This window comes from Artibeus jamaicensis, unplaced genomic scaffold (genome assembly GCF_021234435.1).
Source record: "Artibeus jamaicensis isolate MK-2021 breed Jamaican fruit bat unplaced genomic scaffold, CSHL_Jam_final contig_233, whole genome shotgun sequence".
Taxonomy (NCBI): domain Eukaryota; kingdom Metazoa; phylum Chordata; class Mammalia; order Chiroptera; family Phyllostomidae; genus Artibeus; species Artibeus jamaicensis.
In genome coordinates, this window is record NW_026521486.1 from 21,283,755 (window position 1) to 21,307,668 (window position 23,914).

A 23,914-nucleotide genomic window follows, 5' to 3' on the forward strand; every position below is an offset into this window, starting at 1 on the left:
GATGGGGCAGGGGCACTTGGGCACAGACCGGGAGCCCAGGGACAGCAGGCACCGAGGGGCAGGGATGGATATGGGCAGCACTGGGTGTCCGGGAGGAAGAGGGTAGGCAGGGCCAAGTCTGCACCAGTCCTGAAGGAAGGAAAAACTCATGGGTAGGGACTTTGCCTCCAAAGTCTCTTCCCCAAACTTAATCCAGCATAAAGAGTGAAGCACCAAGCAGTGAGCAAGCAGAGAGGAAGGGTCTGAGAATCAGGCCCCAAAACAGGGTCCACACAGCTCAGGTGCCTTGTGGAGGCCAGAGGCTGGACACCTGCGGACCCTCAGCAGACAGGCCAGAATGGCCTCAGCAGAGGAGCAGGCACAGGTGTCCCTACAATGAGCCCAGCAAAGGCACTGATACAGACTGATGGAAGAAGACAGGCCTGTGATAGAGTAAGACAGGGATTCCAGTGGCAGAGATAAAAGCCCAGTGCTCAGAGAGACCGGGGAGGGAGGGAGAGATACTAACCTAGAGAGACTCAGGAAGACTTCCTGGAGGAGGTGGCATCTCAGTTAGGTCTTGTGAGGAACAACAAAGACTTCAGCAGGCAAAGAAGAGGGAAGTAGGGAACTCCAAGCTCACAGTACAATCTGGTTGTCTTCTGTCTGGACAGTCTCTTGTGGCCTCTTAAAGTGAGAGCTACTGTCAACCAGGCCAAACCCAGTCCCATGGCTTCCTGTGATGCCTCCTGGAGACACCCACCTGGGAAGGGAAGGGCTGGCTTTTTCTTCACTTTCCAGATGAATAAACTGACCCTGCGCAGAGATAATCCAGTTTTATGAGGACATAAAACAAAATAGCAAACAAGTGAAAACAGAATCAGAATTCTTCTTCTCTGGGGTTGTCTCCTTAGGGCTTTTGCCATTTACTTCCTGAGATAGACTAGCCACAGAATCCCGGGGAATCAGGGCTCCCCCGGACCTGGTTTCAAAAGCCAGGAAGGTTTACACACTCACACAGAGTCCATGAACTCTCAGCAATCTGGTCCTGGATTATTTCCCTGGCTCTGTAAAAAGTTCTCTGTACTGTCCCCGCCTTCCCATGAGGCCAAGACACCCCTAGAAGCTCCATTCTCCCTTGATGGGGGTCCTTAGACTAGGGATGATCCTACCTACAAATGGGATAGCAGCACCCTGCCTGTTTGATCTCAAAGGTTCCGAGAGACTCCTCCCTGCCTTTTCCATTTGCTACCTGGTACCTGAAGTCCCACTGCTGGCTTAAGGCAGCACAAGCAAATCAGTGAGTTCATTTCAAGGGCTCTGGGAGAAGAATCACAAGCGCCTGGTCTGGGAGTGTGGTGTCCCTGTAGCTGCCTGCCAGGGAGCAGGATGGCAGCGTGTGCTCAGAGAGACACAGCCCTCTGGATCTGGGATCAGCCAGAGCAAGCTTGTTGTTGTGAGAAAAACAGAAATCTGAAACCTTCACTTTTGTCATAGCTCCATTTTAAATATTATCTTTTGAAGTGCGGAAATAATACCCAAACACATTTTTGTGGCAGTACAATTTTCCAACAACACAGAAATATACAAAACAACAAAAGCTTTTCTTTGTCCCATTCCTTTCCTACCCCTCAGCCCAAGGGGAACCATTGTAATTTGCATATCCATCTATATCTTTTTGTGTGCTTGCTTGTATAGACTATATGTATTATTTAAAGAAACAAAATATAGTTTTTTAAATAAATGAGATGTTACAGGTTTGTTCTATGAGTTCCCTTTTTGCCTTTAAACTCTGTATGTGACTTTGAAAATGGCACTTTTTACTTTTCAGAAAAACAATTGCAAAAGGAGGTAGAAAAAGTAGCTCAGATGGTGGCAAGGGTCCTTTCCAGCTGACTCTGCATCTAGCCCCTTGCTTAACACACGAGAGGGAACTGAAAAGGCCAGAGATGCAAAGTGACCTGCCCACAGTCACCCAGGAGTTACAGGTGCGGCCAGGTTGAGGGCTGAGCTTCCCCCTTCCAAGCTCAGTGTCGCTCTCCCAACCTCTAGAGAAGTTAGAGGTTAGACTCTCATCCTGTGGGGGACCCAGGGACCCAGGGCCTTGCAGACTTTGTCTTGGAAGCTCCCCCAGCCTCCCCCAGAGCTCCAGCCCTTCCTTCCCTGCACGGCTGCCTTCCCCCTCCCAACACCAGCCACCCTCTAGCCCTGGGGCGTGGCCATAAAATGTGCAGTGGCTACAGGGAGAGAAGTGAAACAAGAGGGTCTACAATGGGATGAGGGTTATGAGTTCAAAGGGTCTTCCTGCTTCTCACTCTCTGGGCGATAAAAGACAACAGAAGTAATCATTTTCTCTACCACACTTCCAGACACAGCCTTGTTTAGGATGCTATGGCAGTGCTTCCATCTCTATACTATTATTATCCTGGTGTGTGCATGTGTGCATTGTGTATCTGTGTATCTACATGTGCCCAGGTCATGCTGGGGTTCTCTAAAGATAAGCACCAGACATATTCATTGTGGCGTCCCCACCGCGCAAAAAACAGAAGAACTGGCATTCGAGGTAAGACCCAAGGCTTGTCTTTGACAGAGAGTGATGTATGTGAGAAAGCATCCCCAATACATCAAACCTCCTAGTTTTCAGTCACCCATTAATTTGTGATCTATTAATTTATTTAAATTCTATTCACCTTTTCCATTTCAGCCTCTATTCCTTATGGTGTAAAAATGAGTCACTTGTTTAAACGCAACTCTTTACTTTGACTGCTTAGAGATAATTAGCCTCTCCACAGTGGCCAGTCCAGTGTGGAAAACAGCAGTCCTTTTATCTGTACTTATATAGTATGAATTTCTGTTTAAAATGATGTACCAGAACATCTCTCCCAGCCACTCCTCATCCAGCCACCTGGCAGGAGGCTTAGAAGTTCACCATTAGAAGTTCATTCCTTTGGGCGAAGGCAGGAATCATCCACCTTGTCGCTGGTGCCACTTAAGTCACTGCCGTGGGGAGTTCTGTCCTGTGCACTAGAGGCTGTTGAGCAGCACCCCTGACCTCTACCTACTAGATGCCAATAGTACCTCCTGAGTTGTGGCTATCAAAAACTCCTCCAGATGTTGCCAAATATCTTCTGAGGGAAAAAGTTACCTCAGTTGAGACCATGGGGCTGAGGATTGTCACTAGTAATAATAGAAACACTCTGAAGAAGGACGACCCTCATTAGTTACACATGCCTTGGTGTTTACCAGACCCTTTCCAAGGGCACCCATTGGCTACGAGCAGCATGGGTGGGGGGGAGTATTTAGAAGAACTCTTTCTCACTAACCCCCTTTTGGATTCTTCATGGACCTGTGGGAAGAAGGTTCACCCAGCAATCCCCTCTAAACGATGCTTGGGAGAAGACCCCCCTCACCACCATACACATTCTGAGGGTCCATGGGGCACTTAGTCCAGGTCTGGTGTTGCCCAGTAACCAGTAGTGAAACCAGTAATACTTTAATGAAGCTGGCAAAGAGCACGAAAGGAAAGAAGCAGAGACAATGCCCTGGTCACAAAGAACTCATGGATTCCTCGCTCCTGTGAGTCTCTCTTCATCCTCTCGGAGAAGGCTGAGTAGGCATAATAACCACTTATGGATAAGATTGTCAATCATGGTCCAGCTGGGAAACAGGAAACACTAAGTCTTTCAAACAGAGGAAATTTAACACAGAGAATTGGTACACGGCTGATGGAAAAGGCAGCAGGAGACTAGGAGGCAACCCAGAAAACAGCAAAGCAGGAAGCAGCTACCATGTCTAGGGCTGGAAAGGCAGCAGGGTAATGTCACATTGTAGACCCAGAGCCTCTAGAGCCATGTGCTACGAACTATCCTACCAGGCAGTGGGGGGCAGCCTGGGTAGGATATGGGATTATGGAAGGAGAGAAGGAACACAACCAACTGCAGGTGATATCAGGAAGCAAAGAGGGGTGCGGTGGAAGGGGGGAGTGGTGGAAGGGGGTCCTTGACTAGGAGGTGATGGAGAAACCCTCTGAGTTCTTCCTTCTTTCCACCCACCTACCCTCCACCTACCTGTCTTCCTATTGGCTGGACCAAACAAGCAGCCAGAGTGAAAAGGAGTCTGGGAAATGTAGTTTCCAGTAGTGATACAACTCAGAAGAAGGGAAGGGTGGAGAACAGATCTGCAAGGAAACAAGCCATTGACTGGCACAAATAAAAAAGCCTCACATAAGTGAAGTGAGGGGGCCAGGATTAAAGTCCCTATCTTAGGGCTCTTTCCTTAGGACCCAGAGAGTCATTGCAGGCTGAAGTGAGAGCATGAGATTGGCAGCAGAAGGAAGGATATGTGGTAGTCCAGCCAACTGGGCTTGAGAAGGGCCTGAGGTAATGCGTACTGCAAAGCAAGGAACTTGGACTAGGAAGGGCATGCAGGAACACTCTGGGGTGTGGGAAATGTTTTGGGGAGGTACACAGGATATAGAAAAGTGAAAGTCATTGATTTGTGTACATACAATGAGTGTACTTTCTGCACTCCTTCATTTATAAGCTATACCTCAAAAGAAAATGAGTTGCTGCCATTTAGAGTAAAGTCCTGAAATATTTTCAAATGAAATGACATATGTCTTGGATTTGCTTCAAAATAATTAGGGTAGATTAGATGAGTGGGGGAGGGTTGTAAGGAAGAATAAGAAGCGGGGAATTGGCAATACTATTTTCTCTCCTTTTGTGTATGTATATTTATGTGTGAATTTCCACAATAAAAAGTAAAATGGAAAAAAAAGAGGAAAAAGGATCTAAGCCCACTACACACATGTACCTTTATGCACTTAAGAGCACAGTGATAGTCCAGTCTTGGCCCCCAATTCCCCTGACCTGAAAACGGCTGCAATCCTGAGAGTCCATGCTGTTCTGATATTTGTTCTGTTTCCAGGAAGCCTTGGACTGTTGTATAAATGCAGCAGAGTGCAGGTCCTATGCCCGCCCAGGGGGGACAGTGAAATGTCTAAAGTGCAGGCAGGCCCCTCCACCCCGCATGAGCCCTCCTTCCCAGGCACACTCCTGCACCAGGACTTCCCAGATCCATCACCTGGAGCCTGCCCAGCCAGTCAGACCAACCAGGGTAAGGATGAGCACTGAACTGGGCTCTCCGGGGCCCAGGTGACATATCTCAAGAGAGTAAGTCAGCCCCTCGCACTACGGAGGGCGCCCCTGAATCACAAGGAGTCAGTGTGATTTCTGGAATGAGCTGGGACCCAGAAATTGGTAGCCCTGCACTGGCCATCTGACACCAAGACACCATTCCTTTGTTCCATGAATATGTACTGGACACGAGGTGTGTCAGACTCTGTGCTAAACGCTGGGAAGCCACACTTAAAGATTCAGCCCAGGCCATTGCAGAGCTCACAGTAAGACCAAGAGCCAGTAAGCAGCAGGTGCCAGAGAGGTCTGTGCAGCCTGGGGCGGGTATGCCCTGATGAACTTCGAGGACAGGTGGGACTTAGCCAGGAGTACAGTTTTAAAGACCTGACATAAGAGGGGAGGGGATAGGCAACTGAAAGTCACTCCAGGGGCACTGTGAATGGGCTCTAGGGAAATCGTGAGAAAGAAAGGGACAGCCACTAGACTAAGCCCCACTGGAATCCTGGTCTCTTGTTCTTTTTCAAGATTTTATTTATTTTTAGAGAGGATGGGAAAGAGAAAGAGGGAGTGAAACATCAATGTTGGTTGCCTCCCATGTGCCCCATACCAGGGACCTGGCCTGCAACCCAGGCATGTGCCCTGACTGGGAATCAAACCAGTGACCCTTTGGTTTGCAGGCTGGCACTCAATCCACTGAGGTATACCAGCCAGGGCTTGGTCTCTTCTACCTGAGCCTCTGTCTCTTCATCCTTCAGGTGAGGGGCTAGGTTGGGTGTGCTCTCGGCTCCCTCCAGTTCAAAGGGATTCACAGGCTCCTGTGTGAGGAACCTGGGACAGAGGGCTGGAGGGCTGCGGCTGTCCTACTTGTTGGAAACTCAGTCCATTCATCCTACCCCTTCTCTAAGGACAGGGGAGCAGGGGCTGCCCCCTCTGGAGTGTCTTGTAGGTGACCTGCGCCCATCAATGTGTGGACTGGCTGGATCAGGGGAGGGGGAGGACTGGCTGGTTTGTTATCCCTTTGCAATTTATCTTAAAAAGTCACACAACAGGGCAGAAACGCAGAAGTCCAGATAGTCTGCCTTCCAGGACTTCCGGTTTCCAGACGTTGCGCCTCGCCGGCTGTCACTAGGTCTCTGCCCTCTCCAGTTTGGCAGTCCCGGGCCCACCATTTTTCAGATCTGGCACCCATCTGGATATGGCTCTGTCTCAAACTCCATCTCTTCTTGTCACTTCTACCCCAGCTGGACTCTTGAGGCTTATCTGAGGATTGTCCACTGGCTCTGCTGCCCCTGTCCCACCAGCCTGGCATGTCCCTGCAGTCCTCCTCTCCCATTCAGGCTTCCGAAGAAGGGAGGAGGCCTGGTTCCGGCCCGCTGCCCTCACGTGCTTTCCCGGCGGCCCCCTCCCACTCTGCATCAGAGCAGCCAAGCCTGTTCCTCTTCCCGATTGCAACAGGCGCGGCCTCAGCTCCCAGCGCTCCCTGTCCCCGCCCCGTGGCTGGTGAGCTCCACTCCCACTTCCTGAGCCTGGCCGCTGGAGCCCTGGAGGCCAGGCCAGGCCCGGCCGCTCTGGCCCCCGGGGGGACACCAGCCTGAGTCCTGTCCCAGCCCCTGGGCTCCAGAGGCTGCTGCCACCACTGCCCAGGAGGTCCAGGCCTCCCATCTTACTCCTAGGCCCTCCACCCATCTGGTCGACTGGCCGCCATGCGCCGGCCTTGGGCCGCCTCCCACTGTGGCCTGGCCTGGGGGCCACTCATACTAGGCCTCTTCAGTCTCCTGGCAGCATCCCAGCCCCGACTGGTGAGGGAGGGGCCGTGCAGGTGGGTGGGGGCAGGCTTGGATAGGGAAGAGGCGTCTGGGCAGCTCCCTCCCTGGTGTCTCTGCCCTTCCCAACTGGCCCCTGAATAATTCTTCCCCTGCGTCCATCTCCCCCTGGAGGTGCCCCCATACTACATGGAGAACCAAACCTGCCGGGACCAGGAAAAGGAGTACTACGAACCCAAGCACCAGGCCTGCTGCTCCCGCTGCCCCCCAGGTGAGAGGCAATGGAGACAGGAAGCCTGGGACCGGGTGGCGTGTTACAGGGGACTCCAGTCCACCTCACTGCCTCAGGAAGAAGGCAGACACCATCTCCCAGGAAAACCAGCCGGTGGAGATTGAGTGAGAGACACTGGCCATCCCTCATATGCAGGCACTGAGAGGACAGGCCCAGGGTCACACAGCCGGCGGCAGAAGGAAGGTGGAGCCCTGGTCCTCTGACACTCCGACTGCCCCACTCACATTCTAGGCACTCATGTCTCAGCTGAATGTGGCCACGGCCAGGACACAGTTTGTGCCACGTGCCCTGAAAATTCCTACAACGAGCACTGGAACCATCTCCTCTCCTGCCAGCTGTGCCGCCCCTGTGACCAGGGTGAGTGGGGTGTCCCTGAGGAGGGCTGGGATCCCCTGGAGGGCAGCCCCTCCACTGAGCTGTCTTGTCTCCCCACAAGTGCTGGGCTTCGAGGAGACTGCACCTTGCACTAGCAAACAGAAAACCCAGTGCCACTGCCAGCCAGGAATGTTCTGCAGCCTTTGGGACAGGGAGTGTATACACTGCGAGCCACTCTCTGACTGTCCACCGGGCACTGAAGCTGAGCTCAGAGGTCAGAGGTCACCAAGGACAAAAGGTAGGGAGGAGGCTGGGTGCCAGGTGATCTTGAATGGGGGCAGGGAGCCCACCGAGGGCACTGTGTGCATGGGGAGCCTCCAAGTCGTTTTCTTTGGTATAAAAAGCCTTTTCTCCCTTCCTGTGAAAGGCTCACAGAAGGGATCTGTATGCAGAGAAATGGAACTGGGACAGGGGCAGGGACAGTGTGGAGGGCCCCCTCAGCCCTGGGGACACTGAGCAAGGGGGAGGTGAGGAAAGGTGCCAGATACAGAGGGGCCATCCAATGGGCATAAAGGGAGCTCCCAGCTGGGCAACAGGCTCCTTTTGCCCACTCATCCTGGCTGGCCTTGCTGCTCTCTTGCCAGGTGAAGTTGGGGAGGCTAGAAACAACTGCGTACCCTGCAAAAAAGGGCACTTCCAGAACACCTCCTCCCCCAGCGCCCGCTGCCAGCCCCACACCAGGTGAGTGTGGCTGTGTTCCTCCCACCCTCCAGAAGCCCCAGCTGCTGACAACCCCACCCCAGTGCTCGACTCTGTAGGGTCCTCCTTGCCACCTGCCCCTTCCAACTGTGTACCCTCATGAGTTGGGCTGTTCTTTCCTCCACAGGTGTGAAGACCAGGGCCTGGTAGAGACAGCGCCAGGTACCAACCAGTCTGATACCAGATGCAGAGATCCATCAGAGACCCCCGAGATGCCAGGTGAGGGGCCAGGGCTGAGGGGCATGCAGGGAAGGATCTGGGAAAATGCCTTAATTCCTCCTATCTGAAAAAGCGGGGGAAAGATGAGTCCTTCCCTCTCAGAATGGGGGCAAGAAGAAAAGTCCCTTCGAGAGAAATTGGAGGTCCCCAGGGCAGCTTACTTTACACATGCATGCACACCGCTCGTTTTAAGTTACGTGTTATACGTATGATATGACATTATGCCAAGAAACACTCCCACACTGATGTGTAACTGACATCACCTTTTGGGACATACCACCACCATACAATCCATTTACTAGGCTGAATACCTCATTAGGTTACACACTTTCTTGTTAGACAGCTAATTCCACATTTGACTTTTTTTTGGTTTTGTTTTTATGCGGAGTACTGGTTTCCTAGCCTAACAGACAATTACAGGATGTTTCTAATGATTATAATCATTATTAATGGGAGGAGAGTTTATTTTATCAACTTTTTCAATTAGCAAAAATATACAATCCTAGCTTTCATTTACTCAGAGCAAGCCCATCAGGCGCTCTGCGAACGCTCGACACTTACCAGTTCATTGAATCCTCCCATTGATCCTCTGAAGTAGTTCTACTGTCATCCTGCCTGACAGGACACGGAAAATGAGGGTCAGAGGCTACGTGACTTGCCCAAGGTCACCCATGTGGTGGCCAGTGTTGTGAAGGCCTGTCCTCAGGTCTTTTCACTTTGTAATGCACGCGCACTGGAGAATCTTAGACAAATCAGGTGTGTAAACAAAACATCACCCACAGAACCAACACCTAGCATAGCCACTCTTTAAAAGTTTTTAAATACATCCTCACAAACATTTTTCTTTGTATGTCCGTCCATTTACATTTTTTTCTAAAAATGGTGTTATTTGAATATATCGTAACCTCACTTTTAACTCATGTATATCATAAATATGTCCATGTCCTCTTATTAATGTTTAACTATATATCAGGTACAATTGGCACTTTAGAGGGTCTAACTCCCTCATTTTATATATGAAAAATACTGATGCTCGAAGAGGTGAAATGACATAAATAGTCACACAGCTGGGCAGGAACCCAGGTGTCCAAGACTCCAGGCCCAATTTCTTCCCATGCTTCCCATTCTGTGCTCCCTTCAGCCACAGCTTTAGGTGGACTGGAGAGGGCCAACGACCAGGATGCAAATGTCCAAGTCTCCCTGAGCTCCCTCAGGCATGGCCCACGGGCGCCGCAGACTCCATGCTATGGATGGCAGCACTGAGACCCATAGAAAGACAGAAATTATCAATGTGGGGTCTGCCCCACATTGGGTCCTGAGGAACTGAGCCCCCAGCCTCCTGTTCTCACTCCCTCCTGGAACCTGCAAAAGGGGGGAGACTTTGCAATTCCTGGTCTCCCAGGCAACTCGAGGCAGAGTTGAGAAGGGAGGCTGTCCCACTCTCCTGCCTCTCTGAACACCCCGCAGGTACAGAGGGGCCCTCTCAGCTCCTACAGTGGCCTGTCTGTAAGATGGGCAAGGCCACGGCAACATGGTTCTACCCAGTGGCCTGAGTCTGCCCACAGCTCCAAGCCTCACTCTCCCTGAACTGCCTCCCACCCCCACTTGCAGCCCTTGAAAATCAACCGCCCAGGCTCCTGTCCTCACACAGCAGGGACGTGCACTGCCCCACACATCACCACCTGTGACAGTTTCTCCTGGCCATCGGGAGGTCTCCCCACGTCGAACTGAACTGAGTTCCCTTCTCTGCAACCCAGAGAAGTGTCTCCAGCTCTGCCTGTAGGAACTCCAACAGGACTAAGAGGGGAAAGCTGCTCTCTCTCCCTCTGCCCTTCTTCCCCCATGGTGATGCCTCCTGCTTGCTGTCCTGGCAGGAACCTTGCTGGTACTGGCCATCGTGCTGCCGCTGGTCTTCTTGCTGCTCATCGCCTTCACCCTCGCCTGCACCTGGAAGAGCCACCCCTCCCTCTGCAGAAAGCTGGGTAGGAAGGGGTCAGATGCAGGCAGGGATGCAGGGCAGTCGTCAGCTCCACCTGGATGGGGAGCAGGTGGGAGGGTATCATCAGCTTCCCCCGTACAACCTACCTGCCCTTCCACACCCTCAAGACTCCCAGTGCCTGTCCCCAGCACGGACATCGTCTCCATCCGGCATCCCACTCTGAGGCTAGAGATAACAGTAATGATAGCCTATTCCTTGTGGGACCCCCGGCTGGGCAGCGACACATTGTGGTGGCATGTGGAGGGTAAAAGGTTGGGCGTCTGAGCTCTGCCAGAGGCCCTACACCCATCTTGTTTTCATTGCAGGATTCCTGCTCAAGAGGCGTCCAGAGGTAATGAGGAAGGCTGAGGAGGGGCAGAAAGGGAGAGTGAACAATGTGGGGGTAGGCAGGAAAAGAGTGTACAGGCTTCACCATTCATTCATTCATTCACTCAACGAATAACTTTTTAGCACACCATATGCTAGGCACTGCTCTCGGCACGTGGACACAGCAGTGTGTAAAACAAAGTAACTGCCCTCCCAGAGCTACATGCCAATGGAGCAGGGATAAAGTGAAATAAATACGCATCAGGTGGTGATAACTGATACATAAAGCAAGACGGAGGCAGTGACTGACAGTGGTAGAGGAGGGGGTATATTATCTTAGTGGACAGAGAGGGCCTCTTTGGTGAGCCGGTATTTGATCAGAGCACTAAAGAAATGAAGGCATCGGGGTATCCAGGGAAAGCACTCCAAGAAGCAAGAACATCAAGTGCAAAGGCCTGTGGCAAGGAGCAGGAGAAGGAGCAGAGGGGAACCCCGGGCTGCCTGAGCTGGGGTAGGGTGTGGGAATTAAAGATAGATGGGGTCTGAGACACACACCATTGGTTGATTCACTGCTTCTCTTCTGCAGGGAGAGGAATCCAATATTACTGATGGAAACTGGGAGCCTCCAAGTGTCAACCCACATTTTCCTGACCTCGTAAAGCCACTTCTGCCCATCCCTGGAGACTTACCTCCAGCCCCGGCCTGGCCCCCAACGACCCCAGCTTTGGAGGAAGATGCTGTACAGCAACAGAGTCCTCTGAGCCAGGCCAGGAAGCTGGAGGCTGAGCTACCAGACCATGGCCAGAAGGCCCACGGTGAGCAAGCTGCAGGGAGAGGAGTGGGTCGGGGAGATGGGTGGGAAGGATAGTGGGCAGGGAGAGAAAGTGGGAGGCAGACAGAAATGAGAAGACTAAAACAGGCAAAACAGAGACTCGGACAGTCAGCCAGAGTGTCCCAACCAGAAAGGAAGAGACTGAAAAACCCACAAACAGATGTGAGTGTAGAGCTCAAGAGACCAGTAGCAAATAGGAGTGGGAACAGAGAGGAAAGGGAGAATGCAGAAGGAAGGCCTTCGGGACGCAGGGGGCACACTGCGTGCGCAGGGGGCAGGCAGGAGGCCTTCCTCCCTCAGCAGTGGGCCCCCAGTCCCTCTCACTCTGCTCCCTTCCCACAGGTACCAATGGTATTCATGTCACCGGCGGGTCTGTGACTGTCACTGGCAACATCTACATCTACAATGGGCCAGTACTGGGAGGAGCACGGGGCCCTGGGGACCCCCCTGCTCCCCAAGAGCCTCCGTACCCCATCCCTGAAGAGGGTACCCCTGGTCCTCCTGGGCTCTCTACACCCTACCAGGAAGATGGCAAAGCGTGGCACCTAGCCGAGACAGAGACACTGGGGTGCCATGCCCTCTAACAGGGCCAAGGACCCAATTTGTCACCCATGCTTCATGGTGTCTGTAAGAAGCCAGAAGAAGGGAGGCATAAGAGCACCTCCTCACGGTGGCTGCCCTACCCACGGATTGACAGAGGGCCTGGGTGGAGCCCCTGAGAGGCAAACCCCAAGGGGCTGGGCCTCAGACACATCCTAGAGAGCGGGCCGGGCACTGGCTGGGTACAGTGCTCACCACAGGACTCTCACCACCGCCTGAGCAGGCCTGGGACTTCACTGCAGACCCTCCCGCTCACCGGGGCTGCACCAGCTCAGCTTCAGGCACAGACAGAGCACATGGTGCCTGCTGCTGCCCATCCTGGCACTCTGCACTCAGAGCATGGCACAGAAGGGGGCCAGCCATGCGGTCACTTGCAAGGACATCACTGGGACCTCTAACAGATTCGTGGTGCTCATCCCCAAGCTTCAGAGGCGCTTCGAGGGCCCACACTTCACACGGACTGAGGTAGACCCTGTATGAGGATGCAGTTACATGGAGGATCACCCCTCCCCGCCCAGAAAAGAAAGGGAGTCGTTAAAAACTGTGGTTTGGGGTAGGGTTTCTAGGTGAAGGGAGAGGAGTTTCAGAGGGGGAAGAAAATGGCAAATGTATTTATAAATTGTAACCACATGCAAATAAAGTGGAGATTGAGACCTAGATCATTTCTTCTCTGGGGATTCACATGAAAATACTATTCCACTGGACAATGTCAGGGCAAAGGTCAAAACATTGCAATGTAATCCCACATTTCTGTGTGGGACTAGTGCATGCAATTCAGTCAATAACAATATTAGCCAGTGATCACTGACAACGGGCCAGGCAGTGTTTAAATGCTTGACAATAATAGTTTACGTAATCCTCACAACACCCCCTATGAGCTAAATACTATCAGTGTTCCCATTTAATGGTTGAGGAAACTGAGGCACAGAAAGGGTATGCATGCTCCCAAATCAACTGCAAATGGCAAAATCGGGATTTGCACCCCGTTAGCCTGGCTCCAGAGGCTTCGGGGCTGGGGGGAAATCCACACACCACACCCTTCCAGGATTCCTTTGCACGAGTAAAATGGGCTGGTTTTCTTAAAAAACCAGATCCCCTGCATGTTCCGCAGGTGCGGAGTCTCACAGCCACAATGCAGAGCGAGTGAAAGAGTGCTCTGCGGGGTTGATGGAAGGGGAAAATACGACTTGAGTCGTAAAATGCGAGAGGCCAAGTCCCCATCCTGCCAGCACAGAGACCTAGGCGGGACTCCTTTCCTTCAGAAGGAGCACTCGTGGTTTTAACTTTGTTTACTTATTTTTGTCTTATTTTTTACCCAAAAGGACTTTAAATCTTCTCAAGGTCTCTTATTAGTAAATGTCTGGGCCCCCAGAATTTATTTACCATGCTGCCCAGTGGAGCCGATCTTAGCTTGAAGGACTGTGAGGAGAACAGCTGCCAGCTTACCGCTCCTTCCATAAAAGGCCACCATCTGGGTCCAATGTTAAGAACTCTGTTGCTGGGGCTTGTCATGATGGTGTGGCCATAAAACACTTACTCCAGGAGTCGTCCAATCCAAGTGAAGGGAGGGGTTACTTAAGGTTGACCACGAAAGGATTCAGTCCAACTTCCTTGGTTGAGAAGTAAATAATGACGAGCTGTATCTGGTCTCGATAGTTAAATGCTCCTGACTGGCAGTACACTAGAGCCAGACAACAAGAATCCTTAGTAATTGTTCCAATGTGTTTAGATACAAAACAAATTTTACATAATTTGCAGCAAAATAAAAGAAAAAACGTTTTAAAGAAGTGGTGCTGCGGCACAGTTCTGCATGACACCATTCAAATTTAGGATTACATCTGCCTGTATGAACTAGCTAGGGCCTCCCTAACAAAGTATTGCAAACTGGGGACTTACACAACAAAAAAGTATTTTCTCACTGTTCTGGAGGCTGAAAGTCCAAGATCGAGGTGTCGGCAGAGCTGGCTTCTCCTGAGGAGGCCTCTCTCCTTGGCTGGCTGATGGCGTCTCCCTGTATCTTCATAAGGTCTTCCCTCTGCGTGTGCCCGTGTGTGTCTATGTCCTAACCTTCTCTTCTTATAAGGACACCAGTCATACTGGATTGGGGCCCACCCTAAGGACCTCACTGTAATTTAACTATCTCTTTAAAGATCCTATCTCCACAAACAGGTCATGTTCTGAGGCCAGAGGGTTAGACCTTTAACACATGAATTGTGGGAGACACAGTTTAGCTCACAACGCTGCCCATCCTTATCTTGCCAGTGTTGAGTTTATACAGGCCCTGGGAGCACACTTTATATTGAGGGGAGCTCCTGCCTAGAATGAAAGCTGACAGAAAAGTCAGTGAAGACAGAATCTTGACAGTTGTCTTCAAAAGACAGAACCAGATGCAATAGTAGTTAATAGGATAATTAAGCCTGAATCTAGGTGGTCTCTCACACATCATTTCTGAGAATCTCACTCCCATACCACACAGAGGAAAAAGCCAATACTGCATCTACCCAATGTCAACATGGGCACGGGGAGGCCAGTGAGGAGGCTAAGACAGCAACCCAGGAGAGAGATGGATGTAACTGCGTACAGAGCGGCGGCAGTGGGACGTGGCGGGTAGTAGGGCTGAGATAACGAAGGATTTCTCTTGTTTGAAAGATGGAGTGGTTCACATTGACAGCTGTGATGGACTCTTTCTGTGACCTACCCAACGAACTTCCACCCCTTTCCTGGAAACAGAATCCCACCTCTGTACTAAGGCAGGCACTGCATGATATTGGGAAGCCCTTCCTCTGGTCCCAGGAGTCAGTAAAACCTGTTGCCCTTTGCCAGAAATTGGTTTAGGACAGAGCCCGGGATCCTTTTCAGGCCAAAGACACGTACTGGGAAGTCTCATTCCCAGGGCAAAAAACATCATTAGGAAAAAGTTTGTGTTTTCCTTTCTTGTTTGGGGGATGTTTGTTTGAGAACATGAGCCTGAGCTGTGGCAGCCATCTTACTATCATGAGGAAACAGCCCTGGAGATGAAAAGCCAATTCTCTGAGGGTGGAGGTCCCAGAAGAAAAACAAGAATCTGGTTCATGAGGCATCCTTGAACAGCTGAATCTACCGTCAGTGTGGGCTTCATTTCATGAGAGAAAAACAAACCCCCACTTGTGTAAATCATAGTAAGTCAACTTTTCCTCCCTTTTTTTGGTTTTAATTTTCTGTTTCCTCTTTTGGGACAAGTGATTTATTCATGTGGTTCAACATTCAAAAAGCATCAAAGAGTAAACAATGAAATGTCTCTTTTCACTCCTGTACCTCAGCCACCATGGTCCCTCCTGCCCCAGAAGCAACCAGTGCGACCGCTTCCAATGCTTTCCCAGAGGTAACGTATGCATATTCAAAAATATACGTACACATATATTTCATTCCTCTTTTGTTCCTGCCAGTGGTAGCATGTTCTCTGCCTATTCTTCCCCTTGCCTTTTTCATTTGTCAAAGTAACTTGGCCATAAGCTTCCATATCAGTATCACAAAACTTCCTCCTTAATTCTCATATCCATATATGTCTCATTTTATATGGATGCATCATTTAACTAGATCCCTCTGAAGATTTTAAATTCATTTCCGATCTATTACAAACATTTTATAATAAATAACCTATGTGGTTTTGCATATGTGAGAGTGTTGTTATCAAAAATTTTGCTAGAAATAAAATTGTGGGTCAAAAATAGATGTATGTTATTTTGATAAATATTACCAAACTGCCCTCCAAATAGATTGAATGTCAGCAACACTTCAGTGTCCGTCATCACATACGAACGCCAGCATTGCTGTGCTATTAAACATGTTGACCTCTGCCAATCTGAAAGGTGAAAAATGTTACATCGATGTAATCATTCTTTGTACCTCTTATTGTGAGGGAAGTTTTTTATTTCACTGTGAGTAAACATTTTCCACGCTGGCTGGAGTGGCTCAGTGGATTGAGAACCAGATGGCAAACCAAAGGGTTGCTGGTTCGATTCCCAGTCAGGTCACATGCCTGAGTTGCAGGCCAGGTCCCCAGTAGGGGGCACACAAGAGGCAACCACACATTGATGTTTCTCTCCCTCTCTTCCTCCTTCCCTTCCCCTCTTTCTAAAAATAAATAAATGAAATCATAAATAAATAAATGTTCTTTAAAAAAAAGTAAACATTTTCCTATGTTAAAGAGTCATTTGTAACTTATTTTCCACTAATTATTCATATTTTTTTACTATTTTTTTACTGGATAATTTCCTAATGTTATCTTGTTATCCCAAATCATTGACTCAATAATAAATTTTCCTTCACTAATTTAAAATGCTACCATTATAAATCAAACTTGTGTATGAATTTGAATTTACTTCTGGATTTTCAATTATTTTCCCTCTGTCTTTTTAATTTGCTAGCAAAAGTCTTTCAACTATTTTAGCTTTATATTTTAATATCTATTAGGGCTCCTTTTAATCTCCTTTTTCAAAATTTTCCTAAGTATATTTTCTTATTTCTTATTCCACATGAACTTTAAGATCAACTTATCCAGAACCCCCCACCAAAGAACTCCTATTGGTATTTATATTGAGATTGCATTAAATTTCTTTTTTTAATTTTAATATTTTTGAAAAAATTAATTAGTTTTTATTTTTTAGAGAGAGGAGATTAAATTTTTTATTTTATTTTTAGAGAGAGGGGAAGGAAGGGAGAAAGTAAAGAAGAAAAACACTGGTGTGAAAGAGACACATCAACTGGTTGCCTCTCGCACATCTCCATCCAGGGACCTGGCTCGCAACCCAGGCACGTGCCCCCACCAGGAATCAACCCAATGAACCCACCTGCTCATAGGCTAGCACTCAACCCACTGAGCCACGTCAGCCAGGACCAATGTCATTTTTTTTAGATGTATCCTGGTTGTTACCTGGTTAGATGTATCAGTAGTTTGCTCTCCTTTAAAAATGTGGCTATGTAGTATTCCACTGTATGACGAGGCCAAAATTCATTTATCGGTTCCTCTGGTTCTTCCCAATTTAAGGGTTGTTTCAAATTTTTAGCAGTTATGAATAAAGTTATTACATTATTGTACATGTCTTTTTATAGACATTTCTACTCACTTCTCTTGAGCATCTACCTAGAAGTAGAATTGCTAAATCATAAGGCAGAAATATATAAAGTTTTAGGAAATACTGCTAACACATTTTTAGTTGAAATATATTTGACATATATCATGTGTAAATATAAGATGTACAGCATGTGAATTGATACATATGATTGCCATTGCAGTGACAGTTCATGCTTCTGTTATGTCACATACATATCCTTTCTTTTAAGTGGTTAGAGGAACTGAGTTCAAGTCTCTTGGCAAGTTTGATGATGATAACACAACATTACTGTCTATATTTATTCTACTGTGTTTTAAGATCTCTAGGACTTATTCAGTACTCATTGAAAGTTTGTACCCTTAGCCCTGGCTGGTGTGGCTAAGTGGACTGAGTGCTGGCATGAGAACCGAAGGGTCACGAGTTCAATTCCCAGTCAGGGCACATGCCTGAGTTGTGAGCTAGCACCCAATAGGAGGTATATGAGAGGCAACCAAACATTGATGTTTCTCTCCATTTCTTTCTCCCTCCCTTTCCCACTCTATAAAAATAAATAAATAGACTTCTGGCCAAGATGGAGGCAGAGGTAGATACACTTTGCCTCCTTGCACAACCAAAAGAAGGACAACAACAACAAAAAATAACCAAAACTGCCAGAAAATTGAACTGTATGGAAGTCCAACAACCAAGGAGTTGATGAAACATTCATCCAGACCAGTAGGAGGGGTGGAGATGGGCAGCCGGGGTGGAGAGCACTTGCAGCAGGACAGCACCTGGTGGACCAGGTGATTCCACATTTGCATGCGGATAAACTGGGAGGAACAACTGGGGAGTGCAACAGACTGTGCAGACTAGGGTTCCAGTGCAGGGAAACAAAGTCTCAAAACCTAACTGAAAAAACCTGTGGGTGTTGCAATGGTGGGAGAAACTCCCAGCCTCACAGGAGAGTTTGTTGGAGAGACCCATAGGGTCCTAGAAGGTACACAAACCCACCAACCTGGGAATCAGCACCAGAAGGGCCCAATGTGCTTGTGGTAGTGGGGGAAGTGACTGAAAGCCAGCTGAGAGAAAGCAGCATTGTCCCCTCTCAAATCCCTCCCCTATAGACAGCACCGCAATGCAGCGACCTGGGTTGCCCCACCAAGGGATACCTAAGGCCCCAGCCCTTACTATGTAACAGGCACACTGAAACAAAAAATATGGCCCAAATGAAAGAACAGATCAAAACTTCAGAAAAAAATATAACTACACAATAAGAGACAGCCAACCTATCAGACACACAGTTCAAAACACTAGTAATCAGGACACTCACAGTAATCATTGAGTATGGATGCAAAATAGAGGAAGAAGTGAAGGCTATGCAAAGTGAAATAAAGGAAAATGTACGGGGAACCAACAGTGACAGGAAGGAAACTGGGACTCAAACCACTGATTTGGAGAAGGAGAAATAAACATTCTACCAGAACAGAATGAAGAAAAAAGAATTCAAAAAAGTGAGGAGAGGCTTAGGAACCTCCAGGACAACTTTACATGTTACAACATCCAAATTATACAAGTACCAGAAGGAGAAGAGGAAGAGCAATAAATTGAAAACTTATTTGAAAAAATAAGAGGAGAAATTCCCCAAGCTGGCAAAGGAAATAAACTTCCAGGAAGTCCAGGAAGCTCAGAGAGTCCCAAAGAAGTTGGACCCAAGAAGGAACGCACCAAGGCACATCAGAATTACATTACCCAAGATCAAAGATAAGCAGAGAACCTTAAAATCAGCAAGAGAAAAGGAGACAGTTGCCTACAAAGAAGTTCCCATAATACTGTCAGCTGATTTCTCAAAAGAAACCTTGCAGGCAAGAAGGGGCTGGAAAGAAGTATTCCAAGTCATGAAAGGCAAGGACCTACATCCAAGATTACTCTATGTGGCAAAGCTATCATTTAGAATAGAAGGGCAGATAAAGTGCTTCCAAGATAAGGTAAAGTTAAAGGAGTTCATCATTACCAAGCCCTTATTATATGAAATGTTAAAGGGACTTATCTAAGAAATAGAAGAAGATCAAAAACTATGAACAGTAAAATGACAACAAACTCACAGCTATCAACAACTGAACCTTAAAAAATGAAAACAAAAACTAAGCAAACAGCCAGAATAGGAACAGAACCAGAGAAATGGAGATCACATGGAGGGTTTCAGTGGGGAAGGGGTAGGGGAAGGCAAGAACAGAGAGGGGAAAGGTACAAAGAATAAAAAGCGTAACGTAGTCATTACATATATTTTTATATTCTTGTACTAATTTGAGTATTCTTTTCCCACCTTGATCTACTGCTATTTGTACCTTATAATAAGCCTGTGCAAAAATATTTAGTACAGAAATTAGCTGATGTTTAGCTAGATCCAGTTCTTGCTCAGGTCAGTAATTTTCCATAGGTATTACAGCTTGAGGAGGTTTTAATGCAATTCCTAACACATTAGATCATCAATATGTATATTATCATGAGACTTATTTACATAAGGTAGTCAAATCTTACTCACAACACCAATATTACACTTTATTGCAGTATGATCATGGTACAATTCAGTAAGAGTTACAGGTATTTGCTTTGTCTTCCCATAAGAATCTACCTTTGCCCATTTACCAGGTATAAACTAAGAACAGGTGTCATTAAAACTGGCCATGACTCATTATTTCCGGGTTCCAAGTTAACTGGGGACAAAACCAATCATCCCACCTCATCTCCCAGGCTTGTCTAAGACGGTTCCCATTCCACAAGTGGTATTTAGAATAGTCTCTATCCCTACTAACTAGACTACAGGGTATGTTTTGTTTAGACCTAGCCAGAGTGAGACAAGTGCTCCAGAGAACTTCCATAAGTTTACAAGCCCATAGCATCCCCATAGGCGTGTCTCCTAAGCCTTAACAGTTAGGACTGAGGGCCACCTTAACCTCCATCTGTATTGAAGTGGTTGAGCAGCTCTGTTGGGTTAGAGTGCAAGCCCCTTCCCAACACTGCGTCCTAGCATTGTCCAGCATTATTTGTTGACTCAGCTTGATCCATTATCTTTCCAGCTTAACTCCCATCATTTGCCCTCCTCCTGAAGAGAACTCCCTTTAATCTGCCTAGTCCAGTAATAAATCTTTTCCTCTGAATGCTGTTTTTTCCTTAAAGGTAAACTCCACTTGTCCCAAGATACCTAGACTGGCACCTATCTCTCCTAAGCACCTTTTCTGTCTAGTGGGCCAGTTGTCCAACCCACCATGTGTGACACTGCCATTGTGTACTAATGGCCCAAGTGCAGTTAGGACACATGTTTTGTACCCAAAGATCTTGGGTTCCTCATAGTGGGGTCAGATGAGTGGTAGTCACACCTACATATAATATAGTCTGAGTAGGCCACAGGCCTTGCACAGCCTTCCTTGTCTTGGGCTGGGACCACTCTACAGGGGAACTGGCCACCACCATGTGATGCCCACTGCTTTAATCCCATCAGGGACCCATTGTTTTTCCATATTTTGTTAATAGCTTTCCATTCACAAAAACAAGGGTGATGTGTATTTGTGCACAGCACACTGTGGTATGTTGGGCATGCTGCCATTATATTTTGTCAATTATGAACAGGGACTTCTCTAAGCATCTGAACAACAGGTAGTTACACACTCATCAGTCTTGGGGAGTTGGACTCCACTGGTTTGAAGTCCCAGGAGAAATCAGTTCTCAGAAATTGCTTCCCAAATGATATCCCATGTAACAGATTTAGCCTGAAAATTAAAAGTTAAAGGATACTGGCACATTACTAGGGCTCTGTCTGGTCATTAAAAGTTGGTGTGGTTCACTGTCATATTGTATGAGCAGAATGTCTCCCAGAGCAATATCCGCTCAGGCTACCACTGGACCTTATCAGGTTATAAAAGCAGAAGCTATCTCAGCAAACATAGCTTTGTACTTCCTGGGCACATATGGGAGACAACTGATCAACGTTTGTCTCCTTCTCTCTCTAGAATATCAATAAATGGCCATGATGAGTGTTGTTCAGTTGGTTAGGCAGGCCCCAGAAGGTGAAAGGTTACAAGTTCCATTTCCGGTAGAGGTTTGAAGTCAGACAGCCCTGACCTTGAATCCTAAGCGTGGGGCCTGAGGCTAATCACATCTGCAATTTCCAAAACTGTCTTCCAAAGCGGCTATACCATTTTGTGTGTTTAGTTTGTGACCTGTGTTCCTTCTCCCTCTATTTGCTACTTGTCACATTTTATTGTAGTATTATTAGTCTTTGTCCATAGGTGGCGCACTCTTCCCTGATTGTAAACCCCAGGGCAAGGACTGTGCACATTCCTCACAGTAGCTTCATCAGCACCCAGCACAGAGCTCAGTATCCAATTAGAGGCAATTTGGTGATGCAGAAAGAGTAACGGTATGGAAGAAAGACACCAGGGTTCCATCCCCAATGTTACCACTACTGGCGTTATGGTCATAAACAAAGCCCTTCATGACCTGGCTTCACCTGTCCATATGTATCACCTCTCATTCTGTGCTTTTACACTAGCAATTCTGAGCTAATGGTGGTCAGACCTAATAGTTTTCAGAACACGTCTTGCTCTTGTACATTTCTATGCATTTGCCCACATTCAGGACTGGTAGCCCATAGTGTGCCTTCATGCAAATTAGGAAAAGATGCCTTTTCCTCCCAGTGGGGTGCAGCTAAATTTCTGGCCTTACTCTTCCATTGGCCTAGCACCATACTGCATTGACCAGCCTGCGTACCACTTCCAAAACCTGGAACAAAAACAGCTAGCCCTCCTAGCAAACTCCTTCTCATCCATCATGTCACAGCTCAGATGCTACCTCCTCTGCTAAGACACCTTGCTCTAGCAGATGTATTTGGCCTTCCTGCTAAGCTTCCCCTATTTTTTGAATAGCCTCCATTAAAGCAATTATCTTTTTTTAATTATGGTTGTTTGCCTACATACCTCTCTACTGAATTAGATTATTTTCAGTGTTTTTCTTCTTTTATTCCTCAAACAGAGCCCAGTGCCTGCCTGACACATAAGAAGTGATTGAGAAGCTGGAATGAATGAATGAGTGAGTGACATTTTACCTCTCTGGTCCTCATGTTGCTTGTCTGAGAATAAGGAAATCAGATTAAGAGATTCCTGAAGTTCCTGCCAACTTTAAAATTCTATTTTCCAACATACATTAAGTCAATATTTGGCGAACAAACAATATGCACCCAACCAAAGGAAAATCCCTTTAAAGATGTGTTTAAAGATGTGTTTTAAACAAACAAATCAATTTGTTTGTTTTCTTCTGGAAGCAGGCCAGTAGGAGTTTTTTGAATCTCTTATATTGATATTTTGCCTTGCCTCTGGAAACTTCTCAGAGACATTTCAGACCACCTGAAATAGAGTTTAAGAAGAACTGCTTCAGGAAAACCTTCCAGAGAATGGCTGGCCTTTTGCCTCATTATGTGGATTACCCATTTCTGTTATTTGTCCTTTTTAGGTATTTTCCCTAAAGGAATGACTGTTTTCAATGCAAGGAAGCTTTTTAGCCTCAAAGAGGCTAAAGTTACTTCTCTCATGAAGAGAAATTGCACCCTGTGTGCTTCTGCCCACTTCGGAAATCTTGTCCTTAAGTGGACATTGTCAATCTCTTTAGAATGGCAGCAAACTTGCTACTGAAGGGCAAGTTTCTGAGACACTAATAGAAGTGGAGACCTAGAGTGGGAGGTTTTTTACAAACTATATGGGTTCCTGGATCCCCAAAGAGTCCACTATTCCCCTGAAATCCTATTCACAGCATTGTGTACGTGTATCTTTTCTAAAGGAAAATCAGCTTTCTTCAGATCCTCAGAAGAGCCACTTGACCCCCAAAAAGCTAAGTAAGAAGCACTGGTCTAGAGTCTGGGCTAAAATAACCTGGAAAGTACAGGAGCTAGGATCAGATAAGGCTCTAGTGCATTCTTTTGGGTTATCCCAAAGACAGACTGCTCAAAGGCCAGACTAGAGTCCTTAGGACTGAATCCCTCTGCCCGTATCAGAGGCCAATCCCTTGGACTGACTGAAATCTAATCTGTTCTGCAGATACAGGAAAGTTCTGAGGGGATGTTGGACATCTGGAATTTCTACCCTTATGTTTCAAAAGTTGTAATGGCCTTGGAGACTGAAAATTGGGTTCCAGAGAGTGCAGATCTTCTGAAAACCAGAATCACTATTCTGCCACAAGAGGGCACCCAAAGCCCAGACAGTACACTGAGCATCCTGCCTCCATTCAAATTAAGAACCTAACTGGAGAACAGAGAAGTTCATCCCCCGCCCCATTCCCACACTGAGCCAAAACTTGAAGCACCTAGTATTACTTGGCTCAAAGCCCTTCTACCCCATACCCAGTGCCCTGTGAGGGACCTCAATGCTCTTTTTAGTGCAAAGTTTGTATACAGTTTTTGCTAAATCCAGTCCTCTTGCTGGAGGACACCTGAATCCCACATTCCTCCTTAGAGTCTGCCCTGAATGTAATTTAAATTGCGAAGATTCTGGCCCCATCACACACATGTGGCACACACACAACTGGTTTCTACTCCTGGAGCTACTCTGGGGCCCTGCAGTTTCCTCACCTGGTGTTCGGAGTCATTAGCACAATT

The 23,914-nt window shown here is 47.6% G+C and overlaps 2 protein-coding genes across 5 annotated transcripts in view; one reads left to right on the forward strand and one right to left on the reverse strand.

Moving 5' to 3' along the window:
* Nucleotides 1-28: 28 nt before the first annotated feature.
* VAMP1 (vesicle associated membrane protein 1) overlaps nt 29-23,914 on the reverse strand; it is a 67,505-nt gene continuing 43,619 nt past the window's right edge. Inside the window, exons 6-8 of one of the 4 annotated variants that reach the window (XR_008390927.1) lie at nt 9,024-9,077; nt 509-795; nt 29-129 (exon numbers count right to left, since the gene is read on the reverse strand). The gene's annotated coding sequence lies outside the window, so the exon portion shown is untranslated. Of the gene's footprint in view, nt 130-508; nt 796-9,023; nt 9,078-10,405; nt 10,496-12,961; nt 13,881-23,914 lie in introns of those variants that run through there. The other 3 variants (XR_008390928.1, XR_008390926.1, XR_008390925.1) reach the window with 3 other exon arrangements.
* On the forward strand, nt 6,602-12,858 carry LTBR (lymphotoxin beta receptor). Its single transcript, XM_037160144.2, has 10 exons — nt 6,602-6,913; nt 7,052-7,148; nt 7,401-7,526; nt 7,606-7,782; nt 8,129-8,225; nt 8,371-8,462; nt 10,337-10,444; nt 10,767-10,792; nt 11,354-11,582; nt 11,942-12,858. Exons 1-10 carry the CDS (start codon nt 6,818-6,820, stop codon nt 12,181-12,183), a joined length of 1,290 nt encoding a protein of 429 aa, XP_037016039.2. The 5' UTR covers nt 6,602-6,817; the 3' UTR covers nt 12,184-12,858.